Below are 23,742 nucleotides of genomic sequence, written 5' to 3' on the forward strand. Positions count from 1 at the left end.
CCGGGCCTTCTCTTTCGATCTTTTCCTTCCCTATTTCGGCCTATTGCAGGTTCTCTTTATTTAGACTTAACTTTATTGACTTAGACTTTTAATAAGTCAGCTTATTAGTTTATATGATTTATATATATAAACCGATGGATTTAATGTTTTAAGTTTAGTGGTGAAGTCACATCTCTACTTCACATAAGAAAAAAAAAATCTCCAAACTAGTTTTTGGCTTGATGTGTTGAGCGGCTTATGGCTTCAAAATAAGCCAAAAAAAAAAAACTGTTTGATTAGGCTTAGACTTTTTGGCTCGTAAACTATTTACTGGGCTCATTTTAATTCTGCAGTTGCTTTCATAGGCACGCGCATTGTGATTGGATTTCAACTGCATATCGCACTACTCCTGCGGTAAAAACAAAAATCAACGTTTAGGATAAGATTCAACCAAATTTTTAAAATTCCAACCATCACTATATTCGGATAAATTTATAAATTGTAAGTTGATAATACTATGGTGAATCCACATATACCAATTTTTTATATTAAACGAAGCTTTCGGGAAATTTTTTATGGCCATAATTTGAAAAGTTTAATACAATCTTGCTAATACCGACCATTATACATTCCAGACCGATGCATGAGTTGACCAATGGACAAGTACAACCTTCTAGCTCTGCTTGTACTTGTAGAATAGAAAAACAGTGTCGGCGGCAACAAAATTACAGAGCCCCAGAGGTTGGTCTGATTACGAGCATATGCACGCAGTATTTTATGAGATAAAAAAATCAATCTGTTTAAGATATCGATATTTCGTACTTCGTTCTGACATGTGTCAACCTCATTAGCTAAGGTTAAAAAAAATATAGTCCAGAAGAATTACTGTAATGTAATACTGTAGTGCTGGCCAGTTTTCTCCATTGCAGGCAAACCTCTCTATGCAATAAGTCTTGGGAGATGAGATGTGGAGGCCCCAGTGAACAAGTAGAATATGTGGGCAATGAATCAATTAAGCATTTCGTTTCCTTGGAGAGCTAGTTAGTGGTAGCGGATAAAATGAAATGTAGGGAAGGAATACAAATGAAGAATCTCACAATGCGATGATGACGATGGAAAGAAATGCCTTGCTTGCCTGGACTCTTGCCGGTCTCGTCCTTGATACCATAACTTGTTCACTTTAATTTGTTCTCCATCAATCGCTCAAGCAATCCATGCTGCCGCAGAAGGTGGTGTAGGTACATATAAGAAATGATGCCTGCCTGCTTCTTGGAAGTCATCTTTCTTCTCTCTCCCTCCTTCCTTCCTCTTGATCATCTAGTATAAATTGAGGAGGCTTGCTGGATCCATACAACAACAAAGACAGTAGTATCATATAACAGCAAGCAAATAAGAAAGCTAGGTAGGGCATTCCTCCCTCCTCAAGTAGAGAAGAGCTACAGCTGCAGCTGCAGAGGGGGGCATAATGGCCGTCGGGTTGAGGAGATCGGACAGCATTGCCGACATGATGCCGGAGGCACTGCGGCAGAGCCGGTACCAGATGAAGAGGTGCTTCCAGAGGTACGTGTCCCAGGGTAAGAGGCTCATGAAGAGGCAGCAGCTCTTGGACGAGCTCGACAAATCCGTCGATGATAAGGCCGACAAGGACCAGCTCCTCCAGGGCTTCCTTGGCTACGTCATATCCTCCACACAGGTAGGAGAATTACTTACTTTCCTAGGTACATGCGCATCTCTCTGTCAATCCAACATCATCCATGGGCCATGCAGGAGGCTGCAGTGCTCCCCCCATTCGTCGCATTCGCTGTCAGGATGAACCCTGGCATCTGGGAGTTCGTCAAGGTCCATTCCGCAAATCTGTCCGTCGAGCAGATGACACCGTCGGACTACCTCAAGAACAAAGAGGCCCTGGTTGATGACAAATGGTTAGTCAATTAAATATTCACATTTGCTTTCCGTGTAGCTATTACTATTGCTATTTAATCAACATCCTTTTTTGCTTTATAATCTCATAATCTGGTTGGTTATATCTAAATTAATTAATTGGCTGGGTCAGGGGGGCTTACGATGACGACTCCCAGCTGGAAGTCGATTTTGGCGCCCTGGACCTGTCGACGCCTCACCTCACGCTGCCCTCCTCCATCGGCAAAGGCGCGCACTTGGTCTCCAGATTCATGTCTTCCAAGCTGACCGACAACAAGAAGCCATTGCTGGACTACCTGCTGGCGCTCAGCCACCGCGGCGACAAGCTGATGATCAACGACATCCTTGACACCGTCGACAAGCTTCAGACAGCACTGCTTCTCGCCGAGGTTTACGTCGCCGGCCTGCATCCCGACACAAACTACTCCGAATTTGAGCAGAAGTACATGCTGTATTACCATACCTGGTCAACTACCAAAAGCATGCAACACGAATACATGATCCAATATATATTTGTAATGCATCATGCAGGTTTCAGGAGTGGGGACTGGAGAAAGGCTGGGGTGACACTGCTGAAACATGCAAAGAAACACTAAGCAGTCTCTCGGAGGTGCTCCAAGCACCGGATCCCATCAACATGGAAAAGTTCTTCAGTACGGTGCCCTGCGTGTTCACCGTTGTCATCTTCTCCATCCATGGTTACTTTGGCCAGGAGAAGGTCCTCGGTATGCCAGACACCGGTGGTCAGGTTGTCTACATCCTGGACCAAGTTAGAGCTCTGGAAGACGAACTGCTGCAAAGAATCAAGCAGCAGGGCCTGAATGCCACACCTAAGATTCTCGTGGTAATTTAAGTTTTCAACTAACAATTGCATGCATACCTGGGCCATCCATATCTATTATATTATTAAGACAGCTCGAAAAGGAGGCACCACGTTCGCTGTGGAGGCTAGAAATTCCCATATTAATAGGAGAAAAAGAAAAAAGAAAAAGAGAGTCCAAGTAGAAATACAATCTAAAAATAGCTGAAATTCGGAATTAAAAATAAGCAATATTGAAAGAAGTTTCCAGAAATAAAAATAAGATAAAATCCAAAATTAGAAAAAGGAAAGGAGAGTCTAAGTAGGAATACAATCTAAAAATAGCTGAAATTCGGAATTAAAAATAAGCAATATCGAAAGAAGTTTCCATATAAGAACCCAATACGAGATTAATCAAAATTCGAAATAAAAATAAAATAAAATCCAAAATTAGAAAAGGAAAGGAGAGTCCAAGTAGGAATACAATATAAAAATAGCTAAAATTCGGAATTAAAAATAAGCAATATTAAAAGAAGTTTCCATATAAGAACCCAATACGAGATTAATCAAAATTCTAAATAAAAATAAAATAAAATCCAAAATTAGAAAAAGAAAGGAGAGTCCAAGTAGGAATATAATCTAAAAATAACTTAAAATTGGAATTAAAAATAAGCAATATTGAAAGAAGTTTCCATATAAGAACCCAATATGAGATTAATCAAAATTCGAAATAAAAATAAAATAAAATACAAAATTAGAAAAGGAAAGGAGAGCTCAAGTAGGAATACAATTTTGAAACAACTGAAATTGAAAATAAAAAATTAAAACATTAAAAGAACATAATACGGTAGTAACTAATTTTTAAAAAAAAATAAATTATGAAATTAGAAAAAGAAAAATAAGATTTCAATTAGGAATACAATTTATAAATAACTAAAATTTGTGATAAAAATAAAGACTATTGAAAAAAAAAAGACCATCTAAAACACATGACGAGATAAATTAAGTAACATGCCTATAAAGGAGTAGAGTGGTGGCGGTTGATACGACATATAAAAATTGTTAATAAAACACCAAATGGAATCCTAATGACGATTAAAAGGAGGAACGTCAGGTAGGCCGTGAAGCAAACAAGTAAGGCACTTGCTGGGACTTCTAGAAAGTAAAAAAAAACCCATTGATAATCATATTCGATTTTTAAAATCTCAATGACAATAAAAATGAGAAGCAGCGGGCGAGGTGTATAGGACTATAGTTGCAGAGCCGCCGACGGTTGACGGGACTTCTATAAAATTAAAAATGAATTCCAACGATAGTTATGTTCGATTTTTAGAATCACAATGACAATAAAAGAGTAGGCAACGGACGGGCTGTAGAGGGGCACAGTGACATCGTTTGATGGGACTTCTAAAAATTATAAAAAATGAAACTACAAGTCCAATTTTTAAAGGTTCGGAACTTCCAAAAAGTAAAAAAACCCAATGATAATCATGTTCGATTTTAAAATCTCAATGACAATAAAGAAGGGAGGCAGCGGGCGAGCCGTAGAGGAATACAATGGCAAAGCCGCTGATGGTTTGGCGGGACTTCTAGAAAGTAAAAATTGAACCCAAACGATAATTATGTTCGATTTTTAAAATCTCAATGACAATAAAGAGAAGAAACAGTGGACGGGCCGTAGAGGAGTATAAGGTAACGTTTGACGGGACATCTAGAAATTATAAAAACAAAACCCAACGTGACAATAAACTCTAAAAACTATAAAATCCAATTTTTAAAGGTTCCAACAAGAATGAATAGAAATAGTGGTAGATCGAGCAAGCAAATAAAGAAGTAAATGACATAAGGGGTAGCAACTGGTGTGACTTTTAAAAACTATATAATTAGAAACACGAGGATGATAAGGTTTGGTCTTTTAAAGTCTTAAGACAATGAGATAGCTATTTAATAAATTTTAAGTAAAATCATACTAAAAAATATATAATTTTGTTTGGATGCTAGCCACGCAATTGCGCGGGCCACCCAGCTAGTTATCATATATGATACTACATAATCACTTATTGAGAATTCAGATAGATAGTGACATATGAATAAATGCACATATTGCAGCTAACAAGGCTCATACCAGAAGCAAAGGGCACCAAATGCAATGTAGAGTTGGAACCGATTGAAAACACAAAGCACTCCAACATCCTCCGTGTGCCATTCAAGACTGAGGATGGCAAAGTTCTTCCACAGTGGGTCTCCCGGTTTGACATCTATCCTTACCTGGAGAGATATGCCCAGGTTTGCCAGCCAGTTAGATGCCGATTTCATTTCCTACTGCACATATTTTAATTTTACCTGCAGCATTCATTGACAATAAACTTCCTTGAATTATTGTACATGTCGATATCAGGATTCTTCAGTCAAGATTCTCGAAATATTGGAGGGGAAACCAGACTTGGTCATTGGCAATTACACCGACGGTAATCTAGTAGCATCCCTCCTGACAAGCAAACTAGGAGTCACTCAGGTGAAAACGGATCACTACAGCAATAAGATCATGCTGGTTTTAAAATAATGGCCAACTTTTGCATATTCATGAGATTATAATGACTAAATATGCCAACACATCGCTAAAAGAAACTTACCATCACCAATCAACAGGGAACAATAGCGCATGCTCTAGAGAAGACGAAGTACGAGGATTCAGACATCAAGTGGAGAGAATTGGACCACAAGTACCATTTCTCATGCCAGTTTACTGCTGACATGATTGCCATGAACACTAGTGACTTCATCATCGCTAGTACCTACCAAGAAATAGCTGGAAGGTCAGTTACTCCACAAACCAAAATCCTTTTACCTTGTGGCTTAGAACTACCACTATGCAGCTGATAGCCTGACATTGGAGCGTCAAAAATATAAAATGCAGCAAAGAGAAGCCTGGCCAGTATGAGAGTCACTATGCATTCACTATGCCAGGGCTCTGCCGCTATGCCACAGGCATCAACGTATTTGATCCCAAGTTCAACATTGCTGCACCAGGTGCAGATCAATCTGTTTACTTTCCCTTTACACAAAAGCAGAAGCGCCTGACTGACTTACACCCCCAAATTGAGGAGTTGCTCTATAGCAAAGAGGACAATAATGAGCATATGTAAGTACATCCCTTGGGAAGCATATCCAGTATGCAGGATCTTTTTTTTTTACAGCATTGCTTTATTAACAACTCGCATCACATGTGGTATGATTAAATCAGAGGGCACCTAGCAGACAGGAGTAAGCCAATCATCTTTTCAATGGCAAGACTTGACAAGATAAAGAACATCACAGGGCTGGTCGAATGGTATGGTCAGAACAAGAGGCTCAGGGACCTTGTGAACCTTGTCATTGTTGGGGGCCTCCTGGACCCTTCACAGTCAAAGGACCGTGAGGAGATAGAGGAGATAAACAAGATGCACAGCCTGATAAACAAGTACCAGCTCGTGGGACAGATCCGTTGGATAAAAGGACAGACTGACCGAGTGCGCAATGGGGAACTTTACCGTTGCATCGCGGACACCAAGGGAGCCTTTGTTCAGGTACACCGTCAACTTAAAAGGATACTACTATTTTCTTGGTTTTAAACATAAGACTGCAACACTAACCTTATGACTGGACGCTGTGGCTGTCAGCCTGCACTTTATGAAGCATTCGGACTAACAGTCATCGAGGCAATGAACTGCGGGCTGCCCACCTTTGCAACAAATCAAGGAGGACCTGCAGAGATCATTGTCGATGAGGTTTCGGGTTTCCATATCAACCCGCTCAATGGCAAGGAGGCAAGCGACAAGATTGCTGACTTCTTTCAGAAATGCAAGGAAGACCTCATCTACTGGAGCAAGATGTCCACCGCTGGACTCCAACGCATCTATGAGTGGTAACAATAGCCATTCCACCTATCACTCTCTTCTCAGCTGAACCTAAATATATATAGCCATCACCAAGAAAAGGAACAGTAAAATTTGTGCTGTTTGCATCTATGCCTTGAACACTTTAGATCCAGTCATACCATGCTAAAATCCTAGGTGGATACCTTATGTTTTTTCTTAATAAACTAAGGGCCATGCTTGTCTATGGTTGAAGTTACACGTGGCAGATCTATGCAACCAAAGTTCTGAACATGGCATCAATATATGGCTTCTGGAGGACTCTAGACAAGGAAGAAAGACAAGCTAAACAGCACTACCTACACATGTTCTATAATCTTCAATTTAGGAAGTTGGTGAGTTTAGGACCAGTGCAAGACAAACAATATGCTGAAGATCTATGAATATATTTTGTTCATTTCTTTCAATTTTTCAGGCAAAGAATGTGCCAACACTGGGCGAACAACCAGCACAACCTACAGAGAGCGCAGAGCCTAATAGGATCATACCAAGACCCAAAGAAAGGCAAGTGTGCCCATTCTTACGAAATTTACTGAAGAAAGAGACAGGGAACAACTGACTGAAACATTTGTCGTTTGAGCGCTGCAGAAGGACGCAAATAAGGATCCAGAGGTGAGAATTCTCAGCACTGATGAAGCTGCAAAAACAGCAAACAGAGAGCATCACTCCAGACTGAGATATTAATCCATTAATATACTGTTGTGTCATGCAGGATTGCAACCAACTTACTTGGACCACTGCTCCCAGCCTCCAATTTCTCAACAGATGGAGCTTGAAGTAGAGACCAATCGTCAGAACTTTCTGAAGTTGTTGGAGTGAGAAATGTATTGTATAACATTGATTGTGAAGATTTAATAAATGATTACTGTGGGAATAATAAAAAGATTAACATACTTGGTAGCACTGACTACTTATAAATAGTATGCCTGGAGCACATATAAAACTCATCACTCTAAACTCCTACATGTACGGGACACAAGTACTAATTTCTAGCAAGAAAAAACTAAGATGAAATGCTCAAGCCCAGTCGCAAACTCCTCGAATCATAACTACAGACATGACAGTAAAACATAATACATGATAACAATAGTCCCCGCAAAAAAAAAAAACAATAGCATAATATACATACATATAGGGTAACTTTGGCAAACATGACCAGCATAGTACAATGGAGAAGATAGCAGCTGGCAGATTATTATGGGATTTTTTGACACATAATTACAACCATCATAGGCAGGTTGCCAAGAAACGAAGAGCTTTAGCTATGTAGGCCCTAGCTTCAGCAGTAGAACATGACCCTCTTCACACTATCCTTCAGAGCAGGAAGTGGCTTAACAGCTGCACCACCAGGGGCCCGAGTACGTGATGTTGATGAGCCAGAAAGTGGCCCACGTACACCAGGCCCACTAACGACAGAGCTGCTGTCAGATGTATCTGGTTCCATATAGAAACGAGCACGGAAGGCAGCCAGATGAGCATAATAAGCAGGTGGAACTGCAATGGAAGGATTAGAAAGATATTAGCCAGGAGATGAGTCGCTGGAATTTTGAGAAAACTATCCCCAGAAGAAGATAACTAACCAATTGATACAGAGCGAGTGCACCTTGCATAGCTGCAGAAAAAATGATGGAAGTTAGAAACTAACTTTCTATATAAAGTTCACCAGGTGGTCAGAAAAAAAGGGCATGCTTACGTGTAGCAAAGGTTGTTGGTAAGAATCTGCAATGCATCAGCTGTGAAGTTGTTTTCATCCCACAAGACATGATAATGAGCTGGACGACTAGTACCCTGGAGAGCAGGATGTTGTACCTTATTTGTTAAGACTCGTAGAAATACAAAACAAAATCAGAATCCAAGCAATTCCTGGGATTACCTTAATGCCAGCATGGCTACACAGGTAGAAGTCAAACTCAGTTGGATGACAGATCTTTGAATCTACAACCGTACCTTCAAGTATAGAGCATGGAGAAAAAAGTAACCAATTAACCAACAGAAAAAAGATCATTGGTGAAAATGTAAAGCAATATGTTGTTGGAGTTATTCATAAGATCTACCAGGGAGTATGTTCCCGCTCCTGTCAACTGAGTTCTGATCGTTGTGATTATGTGCAAATAATCTTGTGTGGTGACGTTTCTGAACCACAATGAAAGTCACCTTTGGTTGGTAATTTGTCTCCAGGGAGGCACATGCCTGAGTAAAACAAGGACATCAGAATTTAATGGTTACATGGAATATGAAAAAAGAGGGAAGGATACAGGATCTGGCAAACTTTTACTTTTCGGATTGCATTCAATTCATAAAGTAGAACTTGGTAAAATTGGCCTTCACTAACGCCATCCCTGACAAAAGAAAACAAGATCCGGCTTTAGTGGAATTATGATTGTTTCCTGTTCAGTGGAAGAGATGTCCCCTCTAGCAAATTCAACATGTTGCTATGTTTCAAAAGATCCAACAGAAATCATGGATATAGCACATATAATATTTCCAAATCTATAAATCATAGAAAGTCTAATTGTTCCTCCTAAAGGGTAGATACCTGTAAAATATTATTCGCTGGGGCTTCTCACCAGTTGATCTTTTGAAGGATATAAGCAGCTCACTGCATTTTTTGGCAATATAAATATAAAATGGGCTTTAATATCATGTTATTTTAAAAATGAAGAACTATCTGTGAAGTTCTTAAGGAAAGAACTACTAAAAAATACTGAGTAGCATACCGGATCATGCCACCACTAACTGTTCCTCTCTGTGGATCCTGCCAGATTTTATATAGATCTTCTATCAGCTCTTGTCGGTGGGCTTGAGCAGAAACCAACCCAGCATACTTTGTCACCTCAGGCCAATCTTGGGAGGCTACAACCTGCAAAACGATATATAGTTAGCGTAGGCAGAGTAAATTATTACCCTCCAGGGAAAAAAAATTCAGGAACAGGTCACAGGCGATATTCTACTTACAGCAGCAATTGAGGGACTGCTGTCCTCTCCAGGATGAGGATGGGTAACATCAGCACCAAATATAATTGTAGGTCTGTCGGTTACCAGAGGAATACGCCTTGACACAGCATCCACCAGCACAGTGTTCCTGCCCCCAACCTTGCAAAATTAAATGATGAAAAATTCAATAACATAGAAGAAATACAAATTGCAGCGAAAAGGCGTAAATGGATTGCTTTAACCTTGACATTTATCTTCAGAGCAAGATTTGCAAGAATTTGTTTGTTCATTTTGAACACCTGCTTCGTGCAACAGCATTGTGAAACTATTCCAAGATCTATTTCACACACGCGCTTCAAATCACCTTATAGAGAGAAAAAAAATTGATAAAGAATCACATGCACAATACTAGTGAGAATCCAACAACTCTTTGTTATCAGATGCAAACTACAAGGATTCTGATTATCAGACAGACATACCATAAAGCGAGCCATTGTTATCAGGTAGTATCCCAATAAGCAAATCAAGTTCCCTGCGCTGGGGTCCAAGAACGTTCATTGCATCATGATACCTAGCTTTTAGAGCACGCTCCACTTGATCTGGATGTGCATTTAGTGGTGGAAGAATAGGTTCTGGAGCGAAATCCTATTACAATGATGCATTACACTGTTATTATTGTAAATGGTTAATATGAAGTACAAATCTTAGAATTCATGTTGAAAATTTTATATATGGATCTTGGTGTGCTTTGCTCATGCTCAAATGAGAGTTTTGCAGGAAGCATTTCAAGGATACTTGCCATTCCTGAGGCTTGACACATCAGAGCAAGTTCATGGCAGAACCCACGAACAACACTTTCCTGCACATTACGGGCAAAATTGACGCACATCCAGCTTCTGACTTTACCACCATTTACCATTTTCTGCATAGAAAAATGAAAAGGGACATTAAGTATGTGGTCAGAATAAACAAATCTACTAATTTGTTTGATTAATGAATCTAAAGAGAGTACTTAAAGTTAGTCTGTAATGTTATCCAGTTCTATGGACCTAAATAAAGAACTAACAAGAATATTGCATGGGAGTTTCCACATTAATTTGCATGACACGTCATAGTTACCATGCATGCTATAGTTACAACTAAGTAAATAGCTTCTCAGATAATTAAGAAGAATATCCAATATTAGCCCCTTTTCTACTCTAGCCTTTGTGCCAATAAATGGATGGTTGCTGGACAACAGAATGTTCATGTGGTTACCTTGTTCATCATATTCCATTGACCAACTCTTGGTAAGCAATCCTTCTCTCGACCAGTCTCATTGTACTTAAGCTGCATCACAAGAAAATATAACAAAAAAACATATTTGTAAGGCTACAAGTATATAGGAGAAAATGTTAATTGCATCCCTTTTTTTTGCTGTATCCACAATACAGTTAGAAAGGACAAGAAGGGTATAACAAGAAAGTACATCAAAATCAACAAAGCCTCAACAAAGCCATAGTCAACCTACCCGTGGAGCCGGTAAAATTCGTGCCTCTACTGATGCCAGACGATCACTTATCTTAATGCCAAACTCTTTTGCGTAAGGATCATCCTGATAAGCGTTATGTTTAACCATCTGTGTACCATCCCAAACCAGAGAAATTGAGAATTATGTTAAACATTAATCACGCACACAATATTGCACCACTAAGACGTGATAACAAATTTCATGCCTTAATAATATCACGCTCCCGATCACGTGGGTGTTGGCATGTCTCCTCCAAAAGAGCTCTTATCTGATTCTGATTTAATCTCTTGGAGTATCTCTGTCCTTCCACTATTTTGCAGACCTGGTTAAATTCAGTCGCAATCACCGTGAATCCAAAATTGAACAGCACCAGTGTTTGGTATTATATTTTCAATATGAACATGGAAAATGTAAAGTTGGGCCAGTGTTGTAGAAATTCATTACAACAAAAGGCAACAAAGGTTCACCACTACATTACCTCCATAGGCAGGTAATTTAATCGCTGAACTGTAAGGCATGGAAGGTAGGTGTGTTGGATGGCAAAGCCATATGTCTCTTGAAAGTACTGTACAACTGACTTCACTGTGCCTCCTTCATCAACAGGAAAACTGCCACAAGGAGAACAACATATTTTTTTCAGAGCATACGAAAGTAGCATCACAGGGCCTTTTCTATGAATACCTTAGAGATTACTTGGTAAAACACACAGATTAGAAATCATACGTTAGCTCACGAGTTGGCTGAATTGTCAAACCAGATATCCGGTACTTCCGCCTCATGTTGCCACGGTGGGTAACTTCCACCTTTACTCCTCTCAAGGCTTTCTTGATCTAGTGTTTCAATACAGTGGGAGCATAGAGATTAAATTGTTAAAGCATACATACATTCTGAAAGGAAAACTTTAGAGAAGTCAATGTCAACCAGGAAAAGCAAAATAAAGTGTAAAAAATCCCAAACTGAAGTTCCCGACTTCTTGTAACCTCTACTGCATTTCTTGTTTTAAAAGAACTTAAAAAAATTCCTTGAGCTGCCAGGAAAAAAAGGGACTTCATGCGTTCCAGCAAAAGCCCAAAGGTGCAATATATAGAGTAGAGTACTATTACATGGGACAGACAAGCAACACTCTTACACTGCTAACCAATTAATGATTGTAGGCCCAATACAATTACTGTGTGGTATACTGGTATCACAAGTATCTCTATCTTTCCTTTTGGAAGGCAAGGTGATTTTATGTTGTACAATCCTCATGTACATTGTCAGAAATAGATATAATCTTATTGTCAAGTACGGATGATATGAGAGAACTAAAAATCACAATGCCCCGATCATCACAATAAATACAATAAGAATGCTATTTTTTTAGGAATATATAATCTCGTCATTTTTTTATGAAATATCTCAATGCGGGAGCATTAGCCAGCTCATTAAATAGCATAAAGATTAATGAGTTGCATCTATAAGGAGAAACAAACCTCCCACTAAGATAGACAGGAAAGTGGGACAAGACATACAAGTTTTGAGGGAAAAATAGAACATAGCTCAAGAGATCTACATGTCTTTCTTTTAAAAAAAAAAGAATGTGTAAATTTCATTTGAGAATTGGCCCTTGCTAACAGATGAGACAGTCACACGAAAAGTAAGTTTAGTAAGAGCACCTTAACACGTTCGGCATCAGAAAGCGGCCTTGAATGGATGTCAGAATTCAATAGTTGTGCAACAAAATCAATAACAGGTAACGGCTCAATGAAAGCTGTAGCTGACATATCTGGAAAAGGTACAAATGCTCAATATGGCACAAGAATCATCAAGGACATTAAATGCATTTATCCCAAATGAAACATATAAATTTGATGTAAGTGAATCACATAACAATTCCAGTTGAAAATAGGAATGTAATTGCAATCGTGAAACAAAAAATAGCACTCAAATCTAAAAAGTACTGAGACCTATGCACTATCTCTTTCTTCTTGCTCACTTGTTCATGCAATAGAACAAAGAATATGACTTACATTTCAGCTATGCATGCACACATCAGAGAGAGAGAGAGAGAGAGAGATTTACCAATATTCAGTGATAAGCCCATCTGAGTAGGCCGAATGCTCTGGTAAAATCCACGCCAGCTTTCCAATCCCTCACCAAGGGGTTGCCTCCTACCCAAGTAAGGCGAAAAGAAGGAACGTCCAAATGGCGCATATCTGTGAACCACCAAAATGAGAAAATGTCAAACCTCTGTTTCTTAAATGTCTTGTGTTAGATATAATAAGTGGCATAAGAACCTCGTAGGTACCTTGCTGATGGTAGCTCTCGCAGCACAATATCAAGAACTTGCAGTGCCTCCTGTGGAGCTTCTGCGTGCCTCCCAGCTAAAAACAACTCAAGCCGGTGAAGGTCGGCCCGTGCGGCGAACTTGATTACTACTCGGAAAGTCCTCTGTCGCCTAAATGAAAAGAAAACAACTAAGTCAGCAAGATTGGCCACATAATACTGTTGCTTTTGTACAAGTGCGGGAGGTGAGGCAAAGTGAGCAGGCGACCTCTCAGAACCAGAACCATCATCGTCGTCAAGTAAAGTGATCTGAAACTCCTGTGAAGTAAACGGCAATGGGCCAGCCGTGTATAAGCTCTTTCTACCATCATATGCAGGCAGCCTCCCACCCAGATAAGATGCCTTGTACAGATTTACCAGCTCCTTGATCACAGCTCGGTTAACAATGCGTGATGTAACTTCTGGAGTGATGGAGACCTGTCGAAAATCAGACAGATTAGTAGAGCAAAACTCCAGCTAAAAATGAGTGGGTTTGAGGGGGGGCCGGGGAAGAGAACACACATCGTAGTGATGAAGATCCTTGTTGGGCAGGTGAGCGAAGAAATGATTGGCCTTGACCATGCACCTGGTGCCAATGGTACCCTTCCCCGGGCGCAAAGGAAACCTAATTGACTTGCTTGAGGATGGAATATGGTGCGGCGTCGTGGTAGCGGCATCCACAGGTTGTTCCTGAGGCGGAGTGGGTGAGGGTTGAGCGAGCTCACTGGGACGGGGAGCTTCCATTATTGCTTGGCGCAGCTCGGGAGCTAGAGGGCTTGATGATGCGGTGGCCGTGGTAGATGAAGAGGAAGCCACGGTGACAGTGGTAGCACGAGTAGGAGTAGACCTTGGCTGTTGCTGCTGCTGCTGCTGCGGCGGCGGCGGCGGCGAGGCACCTCTAGCACGGCATCCTCGTCCTTGCTGCTGCTGCTGCTGCTGAGGCTGAGGCTGAGGCTGAGCATATCGGGCGGCACGGCCTCTCCCTCTCCCTCTTCCACCAGGATCTGGAGCCTCGGTATGGTGGCGGTGCGTTGGCCTCCGTGAGGCCATGGCATGCAGGGAGTGGTGGCTGGCTGCACAAGACACTACCCGTAGCTTAGCAATTTAGCACAGGAACAGAAATGGCAAGCGAGTCTCAGTCTCACTAGGGGAGATTAGATAGACTAGTGAGTGAAGCTGAGGAGGAGGTAGTAGTAGGTAGGAATGGATTGGCATACCTTGGCTTGTCTTGGACGGGGCGGCGGCGGGGGAGTAGGAGGAGATCGATCGATGGATGGAGAGTTGCAGCTGCAGCTGGCAGGCAGCGAGCGAGGCCGGGCCGAGGAAGGAAGAAGACGAGGGGAGTGGAGCACAGCACAGAGAGGCGTTCCAGGCAGAGCACCCTATGCTAACCTGGTCCCACACCCCTCCTTCCCTTGTCTATCGTCGACATGCCACGTCATTCACCCTCCCCCCCCCCCTCTCTCACCTGTATTACGGTGTGTTTAGTTCACGCTAAAGTTAAAAGTTTGGTTGAAATTGGAACGATGTGACGGGAAAATTGAAAGTTTATGCGTGCAGGGTTTCTCTTACCGCCGGTAACCGCGCGGTTACCGGGCTTACCGTGAGGGGTACGGTAATATAAATATCGTGGTAACATCCTTAAATTCAAATAAATTTAAAAAATAATTTGAATTTTTGATAAATTTTGTACGGTTTTTCACGGTTACCGCGCGGTAACCGTGCTTTACCACCGGGGCGCGGTAACCCCGGCCCCAACGGTTTGGGATACCCTGATGTGTAGGAAAGTTTTAATGTGATGAAAAAGTTAAAAATTTGAAGAAAAAGTTTAGAACTAAACTCGGCCTTAATCTCATCTGGAGTACTCAACATATCCACTACAGTATTAAAAACTCTCATCAGATCAGACTTGAGTAGCTGCTTTTACATATACTCCTATGCCATCGATTTTTTTTAACTTTTTAAAAATTTTAATATTAAAAATAAACCTTTCAAATCTTATTTTGAAGAATTGAACATTTTAGCCACACCAGCACAACTGATGTGACAAAACAACGATGTCACACCAATTTGACTGGCATGGTAATATTGGCCCTGTTTGGATCTAAGGGTTAGAGTTAGAGGTTAGAGTTAGTTTCCAGCTCTCAACTAACCCTGAACTAACTCTAGCCCTAGAGATGTTTGGATGGAAGGGTTAGATTGACAATAAATATACTTTTCCAATCATTTGGCTCCTTTCCAACCAGATTTGGTGTGGCAGACTCATGTGTGGCCTCCTCCCTCTCACAAATGACACAAACAAATCATATTTCAACCCCTCCGCCGCCGGCGCTTGCGAGTTGAGGTCGAAGCCGGTGCCGGCAGAGGAAGCAGTGGCAGGGCCGCTCGCCGACGGCTGCGAAGCCCACGCACTGAGGTCGTCGAAGCCGTCTCCGTCCATGCGTGGCCGGCGGCGCAGATCGGTAGAGGCGGCGACGTGGATGGTCGGAGGCGGCGCGGCTCGGGGACGGTGGCGGCGCTGAGGTTGGCCGGCGGCGCGGTTGGACGGAGGCGACGCGGCTTGGGGCTGGCGGCGGCGCTGAGGTTGGCTGGCGGCGCGGTTGGAGGGAGGGCGCGGCGTGGGTAGTGGGGGAGGTCGCGCCGCGCGGATCGGCGGCGGAGGCGTGGATCGGGGACGGCGGTGCGGATCCGTGGTGGCGGCGGCGTGGATCGGGGAGGCGGCAGCGTCCAGCGAGAGGATCCCGTGCGGGATCGGGAAGAGATGGGGATCTAGTGCGGGCAGAGAGAGAGAGAGAGAAGTGGCTTCTACGGTGGGCCCCACTCAAACTAGCTCCAATAAGCACCTCTTGGAGGGGCTAGTTTTTTTGGTGGGTTAGATGCAACTAGCCCCAATCTAACCCCTCATGTTTGGATCCTTTAGGGCTATTTGAGCCCTAACTAGCTCAAACTAACTCTAACCCTTGGATCCAAACAGGGCCATTGGCCTTGTTCGGAAGACTTGTTTGCCACAACGCAGCCAACCAACAGTTGTAACTAGCCACTAGTAGCTACAACCTATAGGTGTTGAATCTAGCAAGTGTTGAGAGCAGTAGTTTGTGTGCAGCTGAATGGATTGGCTGTACAACACAGCTAGACAGCTGTAAAATTTGGGCTATCAAGCATGCTTGTTATTTGGTCACATCGGTCTGGTTAGCGCGGCTGCATTATTTGGCCACACCACCTTCCCTCGCATGGCAAGATATTTTGCCACCTAGAACGGGGCAATCAAAAGGTTTGGATTCTGGAAATAAGTTTTGGAAGATCTATTTTTAAAATAAAAAATACAAAAGTTCAAAAAAAATTCCATACCATCACCTGTTCATTCTTATGAACATTCATCTTTGATTAGGAAACATCCTACTAATAATATGAACAGACAACATCCTACTAATAATACTCATCAATGGTCTGCAGTAAACTTCACCTTCAGTATAATTATTTGTTCACTGGCCCCAGATATAGAAAAAGACATTAGTATGTACTACTAGCTGTAGGAAGAGTGTTCAATAACTCTCAGATACTACAAATTAACGGTAATACTATCATTTCTTATGTGTAATGTCTTTTGTTTTCCAACACACTTTCCAGTTGTGTGTGCCCACTGCCTACTGTTTCATCCTCAAGCACCAAATCAATCAATCAACAGACGCCACTGATTACACAAGCACCAGAGTTTGTCCATAACATGCTCAGAGACTCAGGAGTGTTACATTATTATGTTAAAGAGATCCAGACCCCTACTGATCCAACGTATCAAAGCAAAGTAAATGGATAATGTTACAGCATAAAGGAAAGGAAAACCCTTTTTACCCATACCCAGTGAGCCGGAACATTTGGTTCAGTTTACATGCCAAATCTCTTGTACAAAAAAAATACTATATGCTGCAAATTGTGCAGCAAGGGGAAAAGAAATCTTTTTAGGCTGCCCAAATCAATACATTCCTGTAAAAAAAAAATCAAACTTTGGTGCAATCAAATACGGTTAACCATCATCTAAGAAATGGAGTACCTCCGTAAGGAGAAGCCAAATTAAAGCTACAGTTCCAACTTCTGGGTGCCCAACTGACTGAGCATGATGGCCATGTCCATCCCTGAGGTCATTGTTGCCATAGCCATCTCGTACGGGCATTTCCTAGAGAAGCCAATCTTGCCAGCCTTTTTTACCTTCCTCATGCAGTTTTTGAATTTCTCATGGCATTTCACACTCATCAGACCTGCAACCAAGAAAAAGAAGAACTAACATGAGTTGGTTCAGTAAGAGATGAGATGACCAGGAAAATTTCATAAAGAAACAACTGCAGTGCTTGTCTCTCACCCCTGGATAGTATGTTTCATGCATAGCCCAGTGAAAAATGATCAGGCAATCCAAGCAAGCATTATAATGGTTGTGAATAAGAGGGTGAAGATGATTGTTTTCGCGTAAGTGGGGTATCTCTGCTAGTGTTTCTTTTTAAAGAAAAAAAACTCCTACATAGTATCTCTGCTAGTAGATAAAGTTTGATTGTCCAGTGATTTGAATTCATGTGAGTTGATGTGCAGCAATCTGAAATTGTTTCGTGTGCAATCATTCAAGTCTAAGACAGTGAATTGAGTTAGAGTAAATGTGTAGTATGCTTATTATTGTAGGAGTGAAGTAATTGGTAGAGAGATCCAGAGAGGAAGAAAGAAACTCCTAACCTTTCTTGTCGACGCAGTGGTCGTGGTCGCGGCAGCAGGCGTCGAGGTCATCGCAGGGCTCCTCTCCATCGCAGCCGCTCCAGCCAACGCCGCAGTACTTGCCATACCGGATCCCTACGGCTGCAGAGACAAAGAGTTGGAGGATTAGATGGTGGGGGACGCCAATCAGTTGGAGGTAAGCGCTCACGACGCACAGTCGCAGTTGAGGGCGGCGCACGAGCGGCTGCACGGCGGCGGAGGCGGAGAGGTGGCCGAGGATAGGACGCCGGCGGCGAGGAAGACGAGGGCGAGAAGCGGCGATCTCGGCGGCATCGTCGTCAAGATTGGATGGGATGGTGAATTTGCGATTGGTTGGTGGGCCATACTTGTCAGTCTCAGTTACCTAAACCCACTCCACCACACGGGTCGACTCGACTCCCACTCGTCAACCACCCAAACCCCCCACCACTACCGAGTACCAAATGGCGGCGGCGGCGGCGGCGGCGGCGGCGCCCTCTCCGGCTCCCTGCTTCCCTTCCACCCGCCACACGCTGCCTGGGCTCGTATCTGTCCGCGTCTCTCGGAGAGTCAAAGTCGCCGTCGCCATCGCCGACCCCGCTCCGGCCTTCAACTCCGTCACGGCCTTCGCGCCCGCCACCGTCGCCAACCTCGGCCCGGGATTCGACTTCCTCGGCTGCGCCGTCGCCGACGCCTCCCTCTCCCTCGGCGACACCGTCACCGCTACCCTCGACCCCTCCCTGCCCCCCGGCACCGTCGCCATCGCATCCGTCACCTCCCCCTCCCGCCCCACCCTCGCCGACCGCCTCTCCCGCGACCCCCTCCGCAACTGCGCCGGAGTCGCCGCCATCGCTGCCCTTCGCGCCCTCGATGTCAAGTCCCACGCCGTCTCCATCCACCTCACCAAGGGCCTCCCCCTCGGCTCCGGCCTCGGCTCCTCCGCCGCCTCCGCCGCCGCCGCTGCCAAGGCCGTTGACGCCCTCTTCGGCTCCCTCCTACACCAAGATGACCTCGTCCTCGCGGGCCTCGAGTCCGAGAAAGCCGTCAGTGGCTTCCACGCCGACAACATCGCCCCGGCCATCCTCGGCGGCTTCGTCCTCGTCCGCAGCTACGACCCCTTCCACCTCATCCCGCTCTCCTCCCCACCTGCCCTCCGCCTCCACTTCGTCCTCGTCACGCCCGACTTCGAGGCGCCCACCAGCAAGATGCGTGCCGCGCTGCCCAAACAGGTGGCCGTCCACCAGCACGTCCGCAACTCCAGCCAAGCGGCCGCGCTTGTCGCCGCTGTGCTGCAAGGGGACGCCACCCTCATCGGCTCCGCAATGTCCTCCGACGGCATCGTGGAGCCAACCAGGGCGCCGCTGATTCCTGGCATGGCTGCGGTCAAGGCCGCGGCGTTGGAAGCTGGGGCATTGGGCTGCACCATCAGTGGAGCAGGGCCAACTGCTGTGGCTGTCATTGACGGGGAGGAGAAGGGCGAGGAGGTTGGCCGGAGGATGGTGGAGGCATTCGCCAATGCCGGCAATCTCAAAGCAACAGCTACTGTTGCTCAGCTCGATAGAGTTGGTGCCAGGGTTATCTCTACCTCCACTTTGGAGTAGGAAGGTACTTTTTTTTTTATGTGTTCCTTACGGTGCCTCAGATATTCTCCTAGTATTGATCACAACATGTATGCATTTCCTCAAATCGCTTCAATCCCAAGCACAAATTTCACTAATTTCTACTGGGTCACTAATATTCTTGGACAATGGAAAATGCTGGGAGAGTGAGGGGTTTTGGACATCGATTTACTGTTAATACCACATCCAATTTCTCCGCTGATACATTGGCATAAATAAGTTGGCTTTTTTTAAGGCAACTGCTATAGGTAGTACAGTATGTTTTTGGACAGCAGTTTCAGAGTAACATTTGTAGCTCAGGATGATTTCTAGTAATTGTGTTACTCTGAATGAAAAGATTCAAACTTTAATAGGCCTAAATATCTGGACTTTTCAGTATCTTAGAAGGCATTTCGATACATACATGTTAGCCATGTTTGAGGTTATGTTGAGTTGTTGCAAGATCTGTTTAGTCCACAGGCAACATTTTTTCGGTTTTTGGATGGCATGAATCATAAGGAGAAGTAGGCATCATAAATTAATTACTCCCTCCGTTTAACAATATAAGTCATTCTAGCATTTTCCACATTCATATTGATGTAAATGAATCTAGATATCTAGATTCATTAACAATAATATGAATGTGGGAAATGCATGGCTAATTAATTTTGCACCGAGACTTTGGCGGTTATGCTCTCGATATTTGATATATGACCTTTTGCTATCGATCTCTGTTTTCCAAAATGTGCTGGCAATAACTGCTGCTTTCCTTTGTTTATGTTAATGAAAAACTCATTCCAATCACAAAAAGAGATATGCTTTCTTACTTGTGAAAAACTCCTTCCAGGCGCAGATTTGCTGTGGGTGAAACCTCTTACTACGTGTGTGGTTTAGTTGAAACTTTCCCTTTGTAAATTTCTTTGCTTAGATCCAGGTGTTGGTAGTAACTGGGGATAGAAAAGGTTTATCTGTATTGTCTTAAGACGTTGCTTGCATTATGGTGAATATTATAGGCATGCTGACTTTTAAATGGATTTTGTGTTAATGAGATTAAAAAAAAAACAGAGAGGGCAGTCATGCTTATGCCATGTATTATGTGTTGCAGATCTGGGAGGACTGCTCCGGTAGGTCAAATTTGGAATGGCTCACATGGACACTAGTGGGAGGAGAAGAAGGGGGGATTGGTGTGTTTTGTAATTCCTGGGCTGACCAGAACGATTGTCAGTCAGTTGGGTTGTGAATTGTGTGATGTAGTAGCAAACTGATTCGTGCCGGCAATTGAATTGCAATAAGCTAGTGGTTGCAGCATCACCTGGCGAGGCGTAGCTAGGAGATGCAGAAACAGCATTTTGACATGTGTGGGTGTTGACATGCAACGAATAAAATGAATGAAGCTGAATTGAGGTTTGTATTGTACGAGTACAGTATGTTGTGGAAGGCCTTTGAATTATATTGCATTACAGTTTGCAGGTAGGTAAAGCTTGTGTAATCAATCATTGATCGCCAGTGAGGGAAGGAAGGGAGGAGGCATGCGCGCACGTCGGTCCAAGGAAGGGTAGCGCGGCGCACACCACTCGCTCGCCAAGGTTGGAAGGAGCGTGCGGCCCTGTTTCCCGGCACCTCTTTCTCCTTAATTCCCTGCCATCTGCATGCGTTCATCTGCAGATCGACTCCGATCGACGCCTCCGCTTGACGGAAGGAAACAGAGGGGAAGAGAGAGGATCGTCGTCGACGATGATGCGGCGGCGGCTGGGCTGAAAGAGAAACAGCATCTCTTGAGGATCGTCGTTTCGTTGCATGGGCAACTACTACTCGTGCGGCGCCTCGTCCACGTCCAGCCCGACCTCACCGTCCTTGGTCGACTACTACTACTGCTATCATCGGTATCCAAGCAGTTGCAGTAGTACAAGCACAGCAACAAGTAGCGGGGGGAGGATGCCGATCCGCAGCCACCAGCAGAGGCTGTCGTCCCCGACGGCGGTGCTGGGGCACGAGACGCCGGCGCTGCGGGAGGTGTACACGGTGGGGCGGAAGCTGGGGCAGGGGCAGTTCGGGACGACGTACCTGTGCACGCAGGTGTCGACGGGGGCGGAGTACGCGTGCAAGTCGATCGCGAAGAGGAAGCTGCTGAGCCCGGAGGACGTGGAGGACGTGCGGCGGGAGATACAGATAATGCACCACCTGGCGGGGCACGGGAGCGTGGTGACCATCCAGGGCGCGTACGAGGACAACCTGTACGTGCACATCGTGATGGAGCTGTGCGAGGGCGGGGAGCTGTTCGACCGCATCGTGGAGCGCGGCTACTTCTCGGAGCGCAAGGCCGCGGAGATCACGCGCGTCATCGTCGGGGTGGTGGAGGCGTGCCACTCCCTGGGCGTCATGCACCGCGACCTCAAGCCCGAGAACTTCCTCCTCAAGGAATCCTCCTCCTCCTCCTCGCTCAAGGCCATCGACTTCGGCCTCTCCGTCTTCTTCAAGCCCGGGCAGGTGTTCAGCGACGTGGTGGGGAGCCCCTACTACGTGGCGCCGGAGGTGCTGTGCAAGCACTACGGCCCCGAGGCGGACGTGTGGACGGCGGGCGTCATCGTCTACATCCTCCTCAGCGGGGTGCCCCCCTTCTGGGCGGAGACGCAGCAGGGCATCTTCGACGCCGTCCTCCGGGGATCCCTCGACTTCGACTCCGACCCATGGCCCACCATCTCCGACAGCGCCAAGGACCTCATCCGCCGCATGCTCCGCTCCCCGCCCAGGGAACGCCTCACCGCCCACCAGGTGCTTTGCCACCCCTGGGTCTGCGACGACGGCGTCGCCCCCGACCGCCCCCTCGCCCCCGCCGTCCTCTCCCGCCTCAAGCAGTTCTCCGCCATGAACAGGCTCAAGAAGATGGCGCTGCGTGTCATCGCCCGGAACCTCTCCGAGGAGGAGCTCGCTGGCCTCAAGGAGATGTTCAAGGCCATGGACACCGACGCCAGCGGCGCCATCACCTTCGACGAGCTCAAGGAAGGACTCCGCAGATACGGCTCCAACCTCAGGGAGGCTGAGATCAGGGATCTCATGGACGCCGTAAGACCGTCCTCACTTCTCTCAATCTCTCAATCTTCTTTGCATCTATATCCTCTTCTTGATTAATTTGCGCATATATATTGCAGGCCGACGTTGACAAAAGCGGCACCATCGACTACGACGAGTTCATCGCCGCCACCGTCCACCTCAACAAGCTGGAGCGCGAGGAGCACCTGCTCGCCGCCTTCGCCTACTTCGACCGCGACGGCAGCGGCTACATCACCGTCGACGAGCTCGAGCACGCCTGCAGGGACCACAACATGGCCGACGTTGGCATCGACGACATCATCCGCGAAGTCGACCAAGACAACGTACTTTCCCCTACTTCCATTCAACGGCACTTACCTAGCTACCTCCATTATTCATTCATTCAATTCGTCACAATATGCAGGACGGCCGCATCGACTACGGCGAGTTCGTCGCAATGATGAAGAAGGGCGCTATCGATATCATCGGCAACGGAAGGCTCACCATTGGAAGGCCAACTACGGCTACTTCCGACGATCCTTCTCCAACAATCTCTTCTTCCTCTAGATGATGCATCAACGCCAAACAAACAAACAATGCAAATATGGTTCCCAATTACTTCAATTCACAACTCCGACTCACGGATCGCTCGCATGGCATGCTAGCTAGTAGCATATACTCTATACTCTCAAGATTCATCATTCTTTTTATACCATGCATACAGCTGATTATTTCTTGGGATAGAATAAAATTAAGGGCATATACCTCCAGAGATCGATCAATCTATGCATGTATATGGTTTTGTTGCGGATACATGCATGCCAACGGAAGCAATTTGTATATGTGGGTACCTGATCCAAGAGAGTGCATATAAAGCAATTTTTCCTGTGTATATGTCATTTTTTTTAATCATCAATTAAGACTTGTGACAAACTTTGTAATGCAGGACATGGGGGGCAAAACGGGTGAGTATTAGAGTATTGCTGCTGAAAGATGAGTCTAAGGCTATGCAACATTAATTTTGAATGGTTACGGTTAACA

At 44.8% G+C, this 23,742-nt stretch overlaps 5 protein-coding genes across 8 annotated transcripts; 3 read left to right on the forward strand and 2 right to left on the reverse strand.

Annotated features, from left to right (window-relative positions):
• The first annotated feature begins 1,254 nt into the window (after positions 1 to 1,254).
• On the forward strand, positions 1,255 to 7,505 carry LOC4331252 (sucrose synthase 6-like). 2 transcript variants are annotated; one of them, NM_001402016.1, is made up of 14 exons: positions 1,255 to 1,672; positions 1,747 to 1,901; positions 2,033 to 2,341; positions 2,431 to 2,743; positions 4,808 to 4,984; positions 5,097 to 5,213; positions 5,348 to 5,514; positions 5,616 to 5,840; positions 5,943 to 6,264; positions 6,358 to 6,602; positions 6,809 to 6,947; positions 7,028 to 7,116; positions 7,201 to 7,224; positions 7,325 to 7,505. In NM_001402016.1, the coding sequence occupies exons 1-14, from the start codon at positions 1,445 to 1,447 to the stop codon at positions 7,386 to 7,388; spliced, it is 2,574 nt and encodes an 857-aa protein (NP_001388945.1). In that variant the 5' UTR covers positions 1,255 to 1,444; the 3' UTR covers positions 7,389 to 7,505. The 2 variants fall into 2 exon arrangements, 1 of the variants encoding a protein (NP_001388945.1); NR_174987.1 differs by having other exon boundaries at positions 7,028 to 7,224.
• LOC4331253 (protein argonaute 1C-like) lies at positions 7,448 to 14,715 on the reverse strand. 2 transcript variants are annotated; one of them, NM_001423879.1, is made up of 23 exons: positions 14,578 to 14,712; positions 13,883 to 14,433; positions 13,590 to 13,798; positions 13,344 to 13,493; positions 13,118 to 13,251; positions 12,712 to 12,821; positions 11,780 to 11,886; positions 11,535 to 11,664; positions 11,262 to 11,378; positions 11,057 to 11,164; positions 10,804 to 10,875; positions 10,346 to 10,468; positions 10,026 to 10,191; positions 9,789 to 9,910; positions 9,568 to 9,705; positions 9,330 to 9,472; positions 9,149 to 9,211; positions 8,888 to 8,951; positions 8,667 to 8,802; positions 8,486 to 8,559; positions 8,306 to 8,400; positions 8,193 to 8,224; positions 7,448 to 8,106 (listed from the first exon to the last, which is right to left on the reverse strand). In NM_001423879.1, exons 2-23 carry the CDS (start codon positions 14,408 to 14,410, stop codon positions 7,892 to 7,894), a joined length of 3,036 nt encoding a protein of 1,011 aa, NP_001410808.1. In that variant the 5' UTR covers positions 14,411 to 14,433; positions 14,578 to 14,712; the 3' UTR covers positions 7,448 to 7,891. The 2 variants fall into 2 exon arrangements, with proteins under 2 accessions (NP_001410808.1, XP_066163159.1); XM_066307062.1 differs by having other exon boundaries at positions 7,639 to 8,106; positions 13,883 to 14,445; positions 14,578 to 14,715.
• Positions 14,716 to 17,055: 2,340 nt separating this feature from the next.
• LOC4331254 (probable phospholipase A2 homolog 1) lies at positions 17,056 to 18,470 on the reverse strand. 2 transcript variants are annotated; one of them, XM_026023024.2, is made up of 4 exons: positions 18,271 to 18,439; positions 18,077 to 18,196; positions 17,409 to 17,613; positions 17,056 to 17,341 (listed from the first exon to the last, which is right to left on the reverse strand). In XM_026023024.2, exons 1-3 carry the CDS (start codon positions 18,437 to 18,439, stop codon positions 17,435 to 17,437), a joined length of 468 nt encoding a protein of 155 aa, XP_025878809.1. In that variant the 3' UTR covers positions 17,056 to 17,341; positions 17,409 to 17,434. The 2 variants fall into 2 exon arrangements, with proteins under 2 accessions (XP_025878809.1, NP_001410807.1); NM_001423878.1 differs by having other exon boundaries at positions 17,078 to 17,613; positions 18,271 to 18,470.
• Positions 18,471 to 18,488: 18 nt separating this feature from the next.
• On the forward strand, positions 18,489 to 21,143 carry LOC4331255 (homoserine kinase). Its single transcript, NM_001423880.1, has 2 exons — positions 18,489 to 19,678; positions 20,777 to 21,143. Exon 1 carries the CDS (start codon positions 18,538 to 18,540, stop codon positions 19,672 to 19,674), a length of 1,137 nt encoding a protein of 378 aa, NP_001410809.1. The 5' UTR covers positions 18,489 to 18,537; the 3' UTR covers positions 19,675 to 19,678; positions 20,777 to 21,143.
• On the forward strand, positions 21,110 to 23,629 carry LOC4331257 (calcium-dependent protein kinase 6-like). Its single transcript, NM_001423881.1, has 3 exons — positions 21,110 to 22,734; positions 22,821 to 23,045; positions 23,126 to 23,629. The coding sequence occupies exons 1-3, from the start codon at positions 21,469 to 21,471 to the stop codon at positions 23,270 to 23,272; spliced, it is 1,638 nt and encodes a 545-aa protein (NP_001410810.1). The 5' UTR covers positions 21,110 to 21,468; the 3' UTR covers positions 23,273 to 23,629.
• Positions 23,630 to 23,742: the final 113 nt, after the last annotated feature.

This window comes from Oryza sativa, chromosome 2, assembly GCF_034140825.1.
Source record: "Oryza sativa Japonica Group chromosome 2, ASM3414082v1".
NCBI classification, from domain to species: Eukaryota; Viridiplantae; Streptophyta; class Magnoliopsida; order Poales; family Poaceae; genus Oryza; species Oryza sativa.

Coding starts and splice junctions, on each gene's coding strand:
- LOC4331253 (NM_001423879.1), bottom strand. CDS start 14,410: ATGGCCTCACGGAGGCCAACGCACCGCCACCATACCGAGGCTCCAGAT. Junction 11,887..12,711: donor CTGATGCCGAACGTGTTAAG/GTGCTCTTACTA, acceptor TTGAAACACTAG/ATCAAGAAAGCCTTGAGAGG. Junction 8,560..8,666: donor GAGCGGGAACATACTCCCTG/GTAGATCTTATG, acceptor CTATACTTGAAG/GTACGGTTGTAGATTCAAAG.
- LOC4331254 (XM_026023024.2), bottom strand. CDS start 18,439: ATGGCCCACCAACCAATCGCAAATTCACCATCCCATCCAATCTTGACG. Junction 18,197..18,270: donor CGCCGCCCTCAACTGCGACT/GTGCGTCGTGAG, acceptor TTGTCTCTGCAG/CCGTAGGGATCCGGTATGGC. Junction 17,614..18,076: donor CCACTGCGTCGACAAGAAAG/GTTAGGAGTTTC, acceptor TCTTGGTTGCAG/GTCTGATGAGTGTGAAATGC.
- LOC4331252 (NM_001402016.1), top strand. CDS start 1,445: ATGGCCGTCGGGTTGAGGAGATCGGACAGCATTGCCGACATGATGCCG. Junction 1,673..1,746: donor ACGTCATATCCTCCACACAG/GTAGGAGAATTA, acceptor TGGGCCATGCAG/GAGGCTGCAGTGCTCCCCCC. Junction 5,515..5,615: donor TACCAAGAAATAGCTGGAAG/GTCAGTTACTCC, acceptor TATAAAATGCAG/CAAAGAGAAGCCTGGCCAGT.
- LOC4331257 (NM_001423881.1), top strand. CDS start 21,469: ATGGGCAACTACTACTCGTGCGGCGCCTCGTCCACGTCCAGCCCGACC. Junction 22,735..22,820: donor TCAGGGATCTCATGGACGCC/GTAAGACCGTCC, acceptor TATATATTGCAG/GCCGACGTTGACAAAAGCGG. Junction 23,046..23,125: donor GCGAAGTCGACCAAGACAAC/GTACTTTCCCCT, acceptor CACAATATGCAG/GACGGCCGCATCGACTACGG.
- LOC4331255 (NM_001423880.1), top strand. CDS start 18,538: ATGGCGGCGGCGGCGGCGGCGGCGGCGGCGCCCTCTCCGGCTCCCTGC.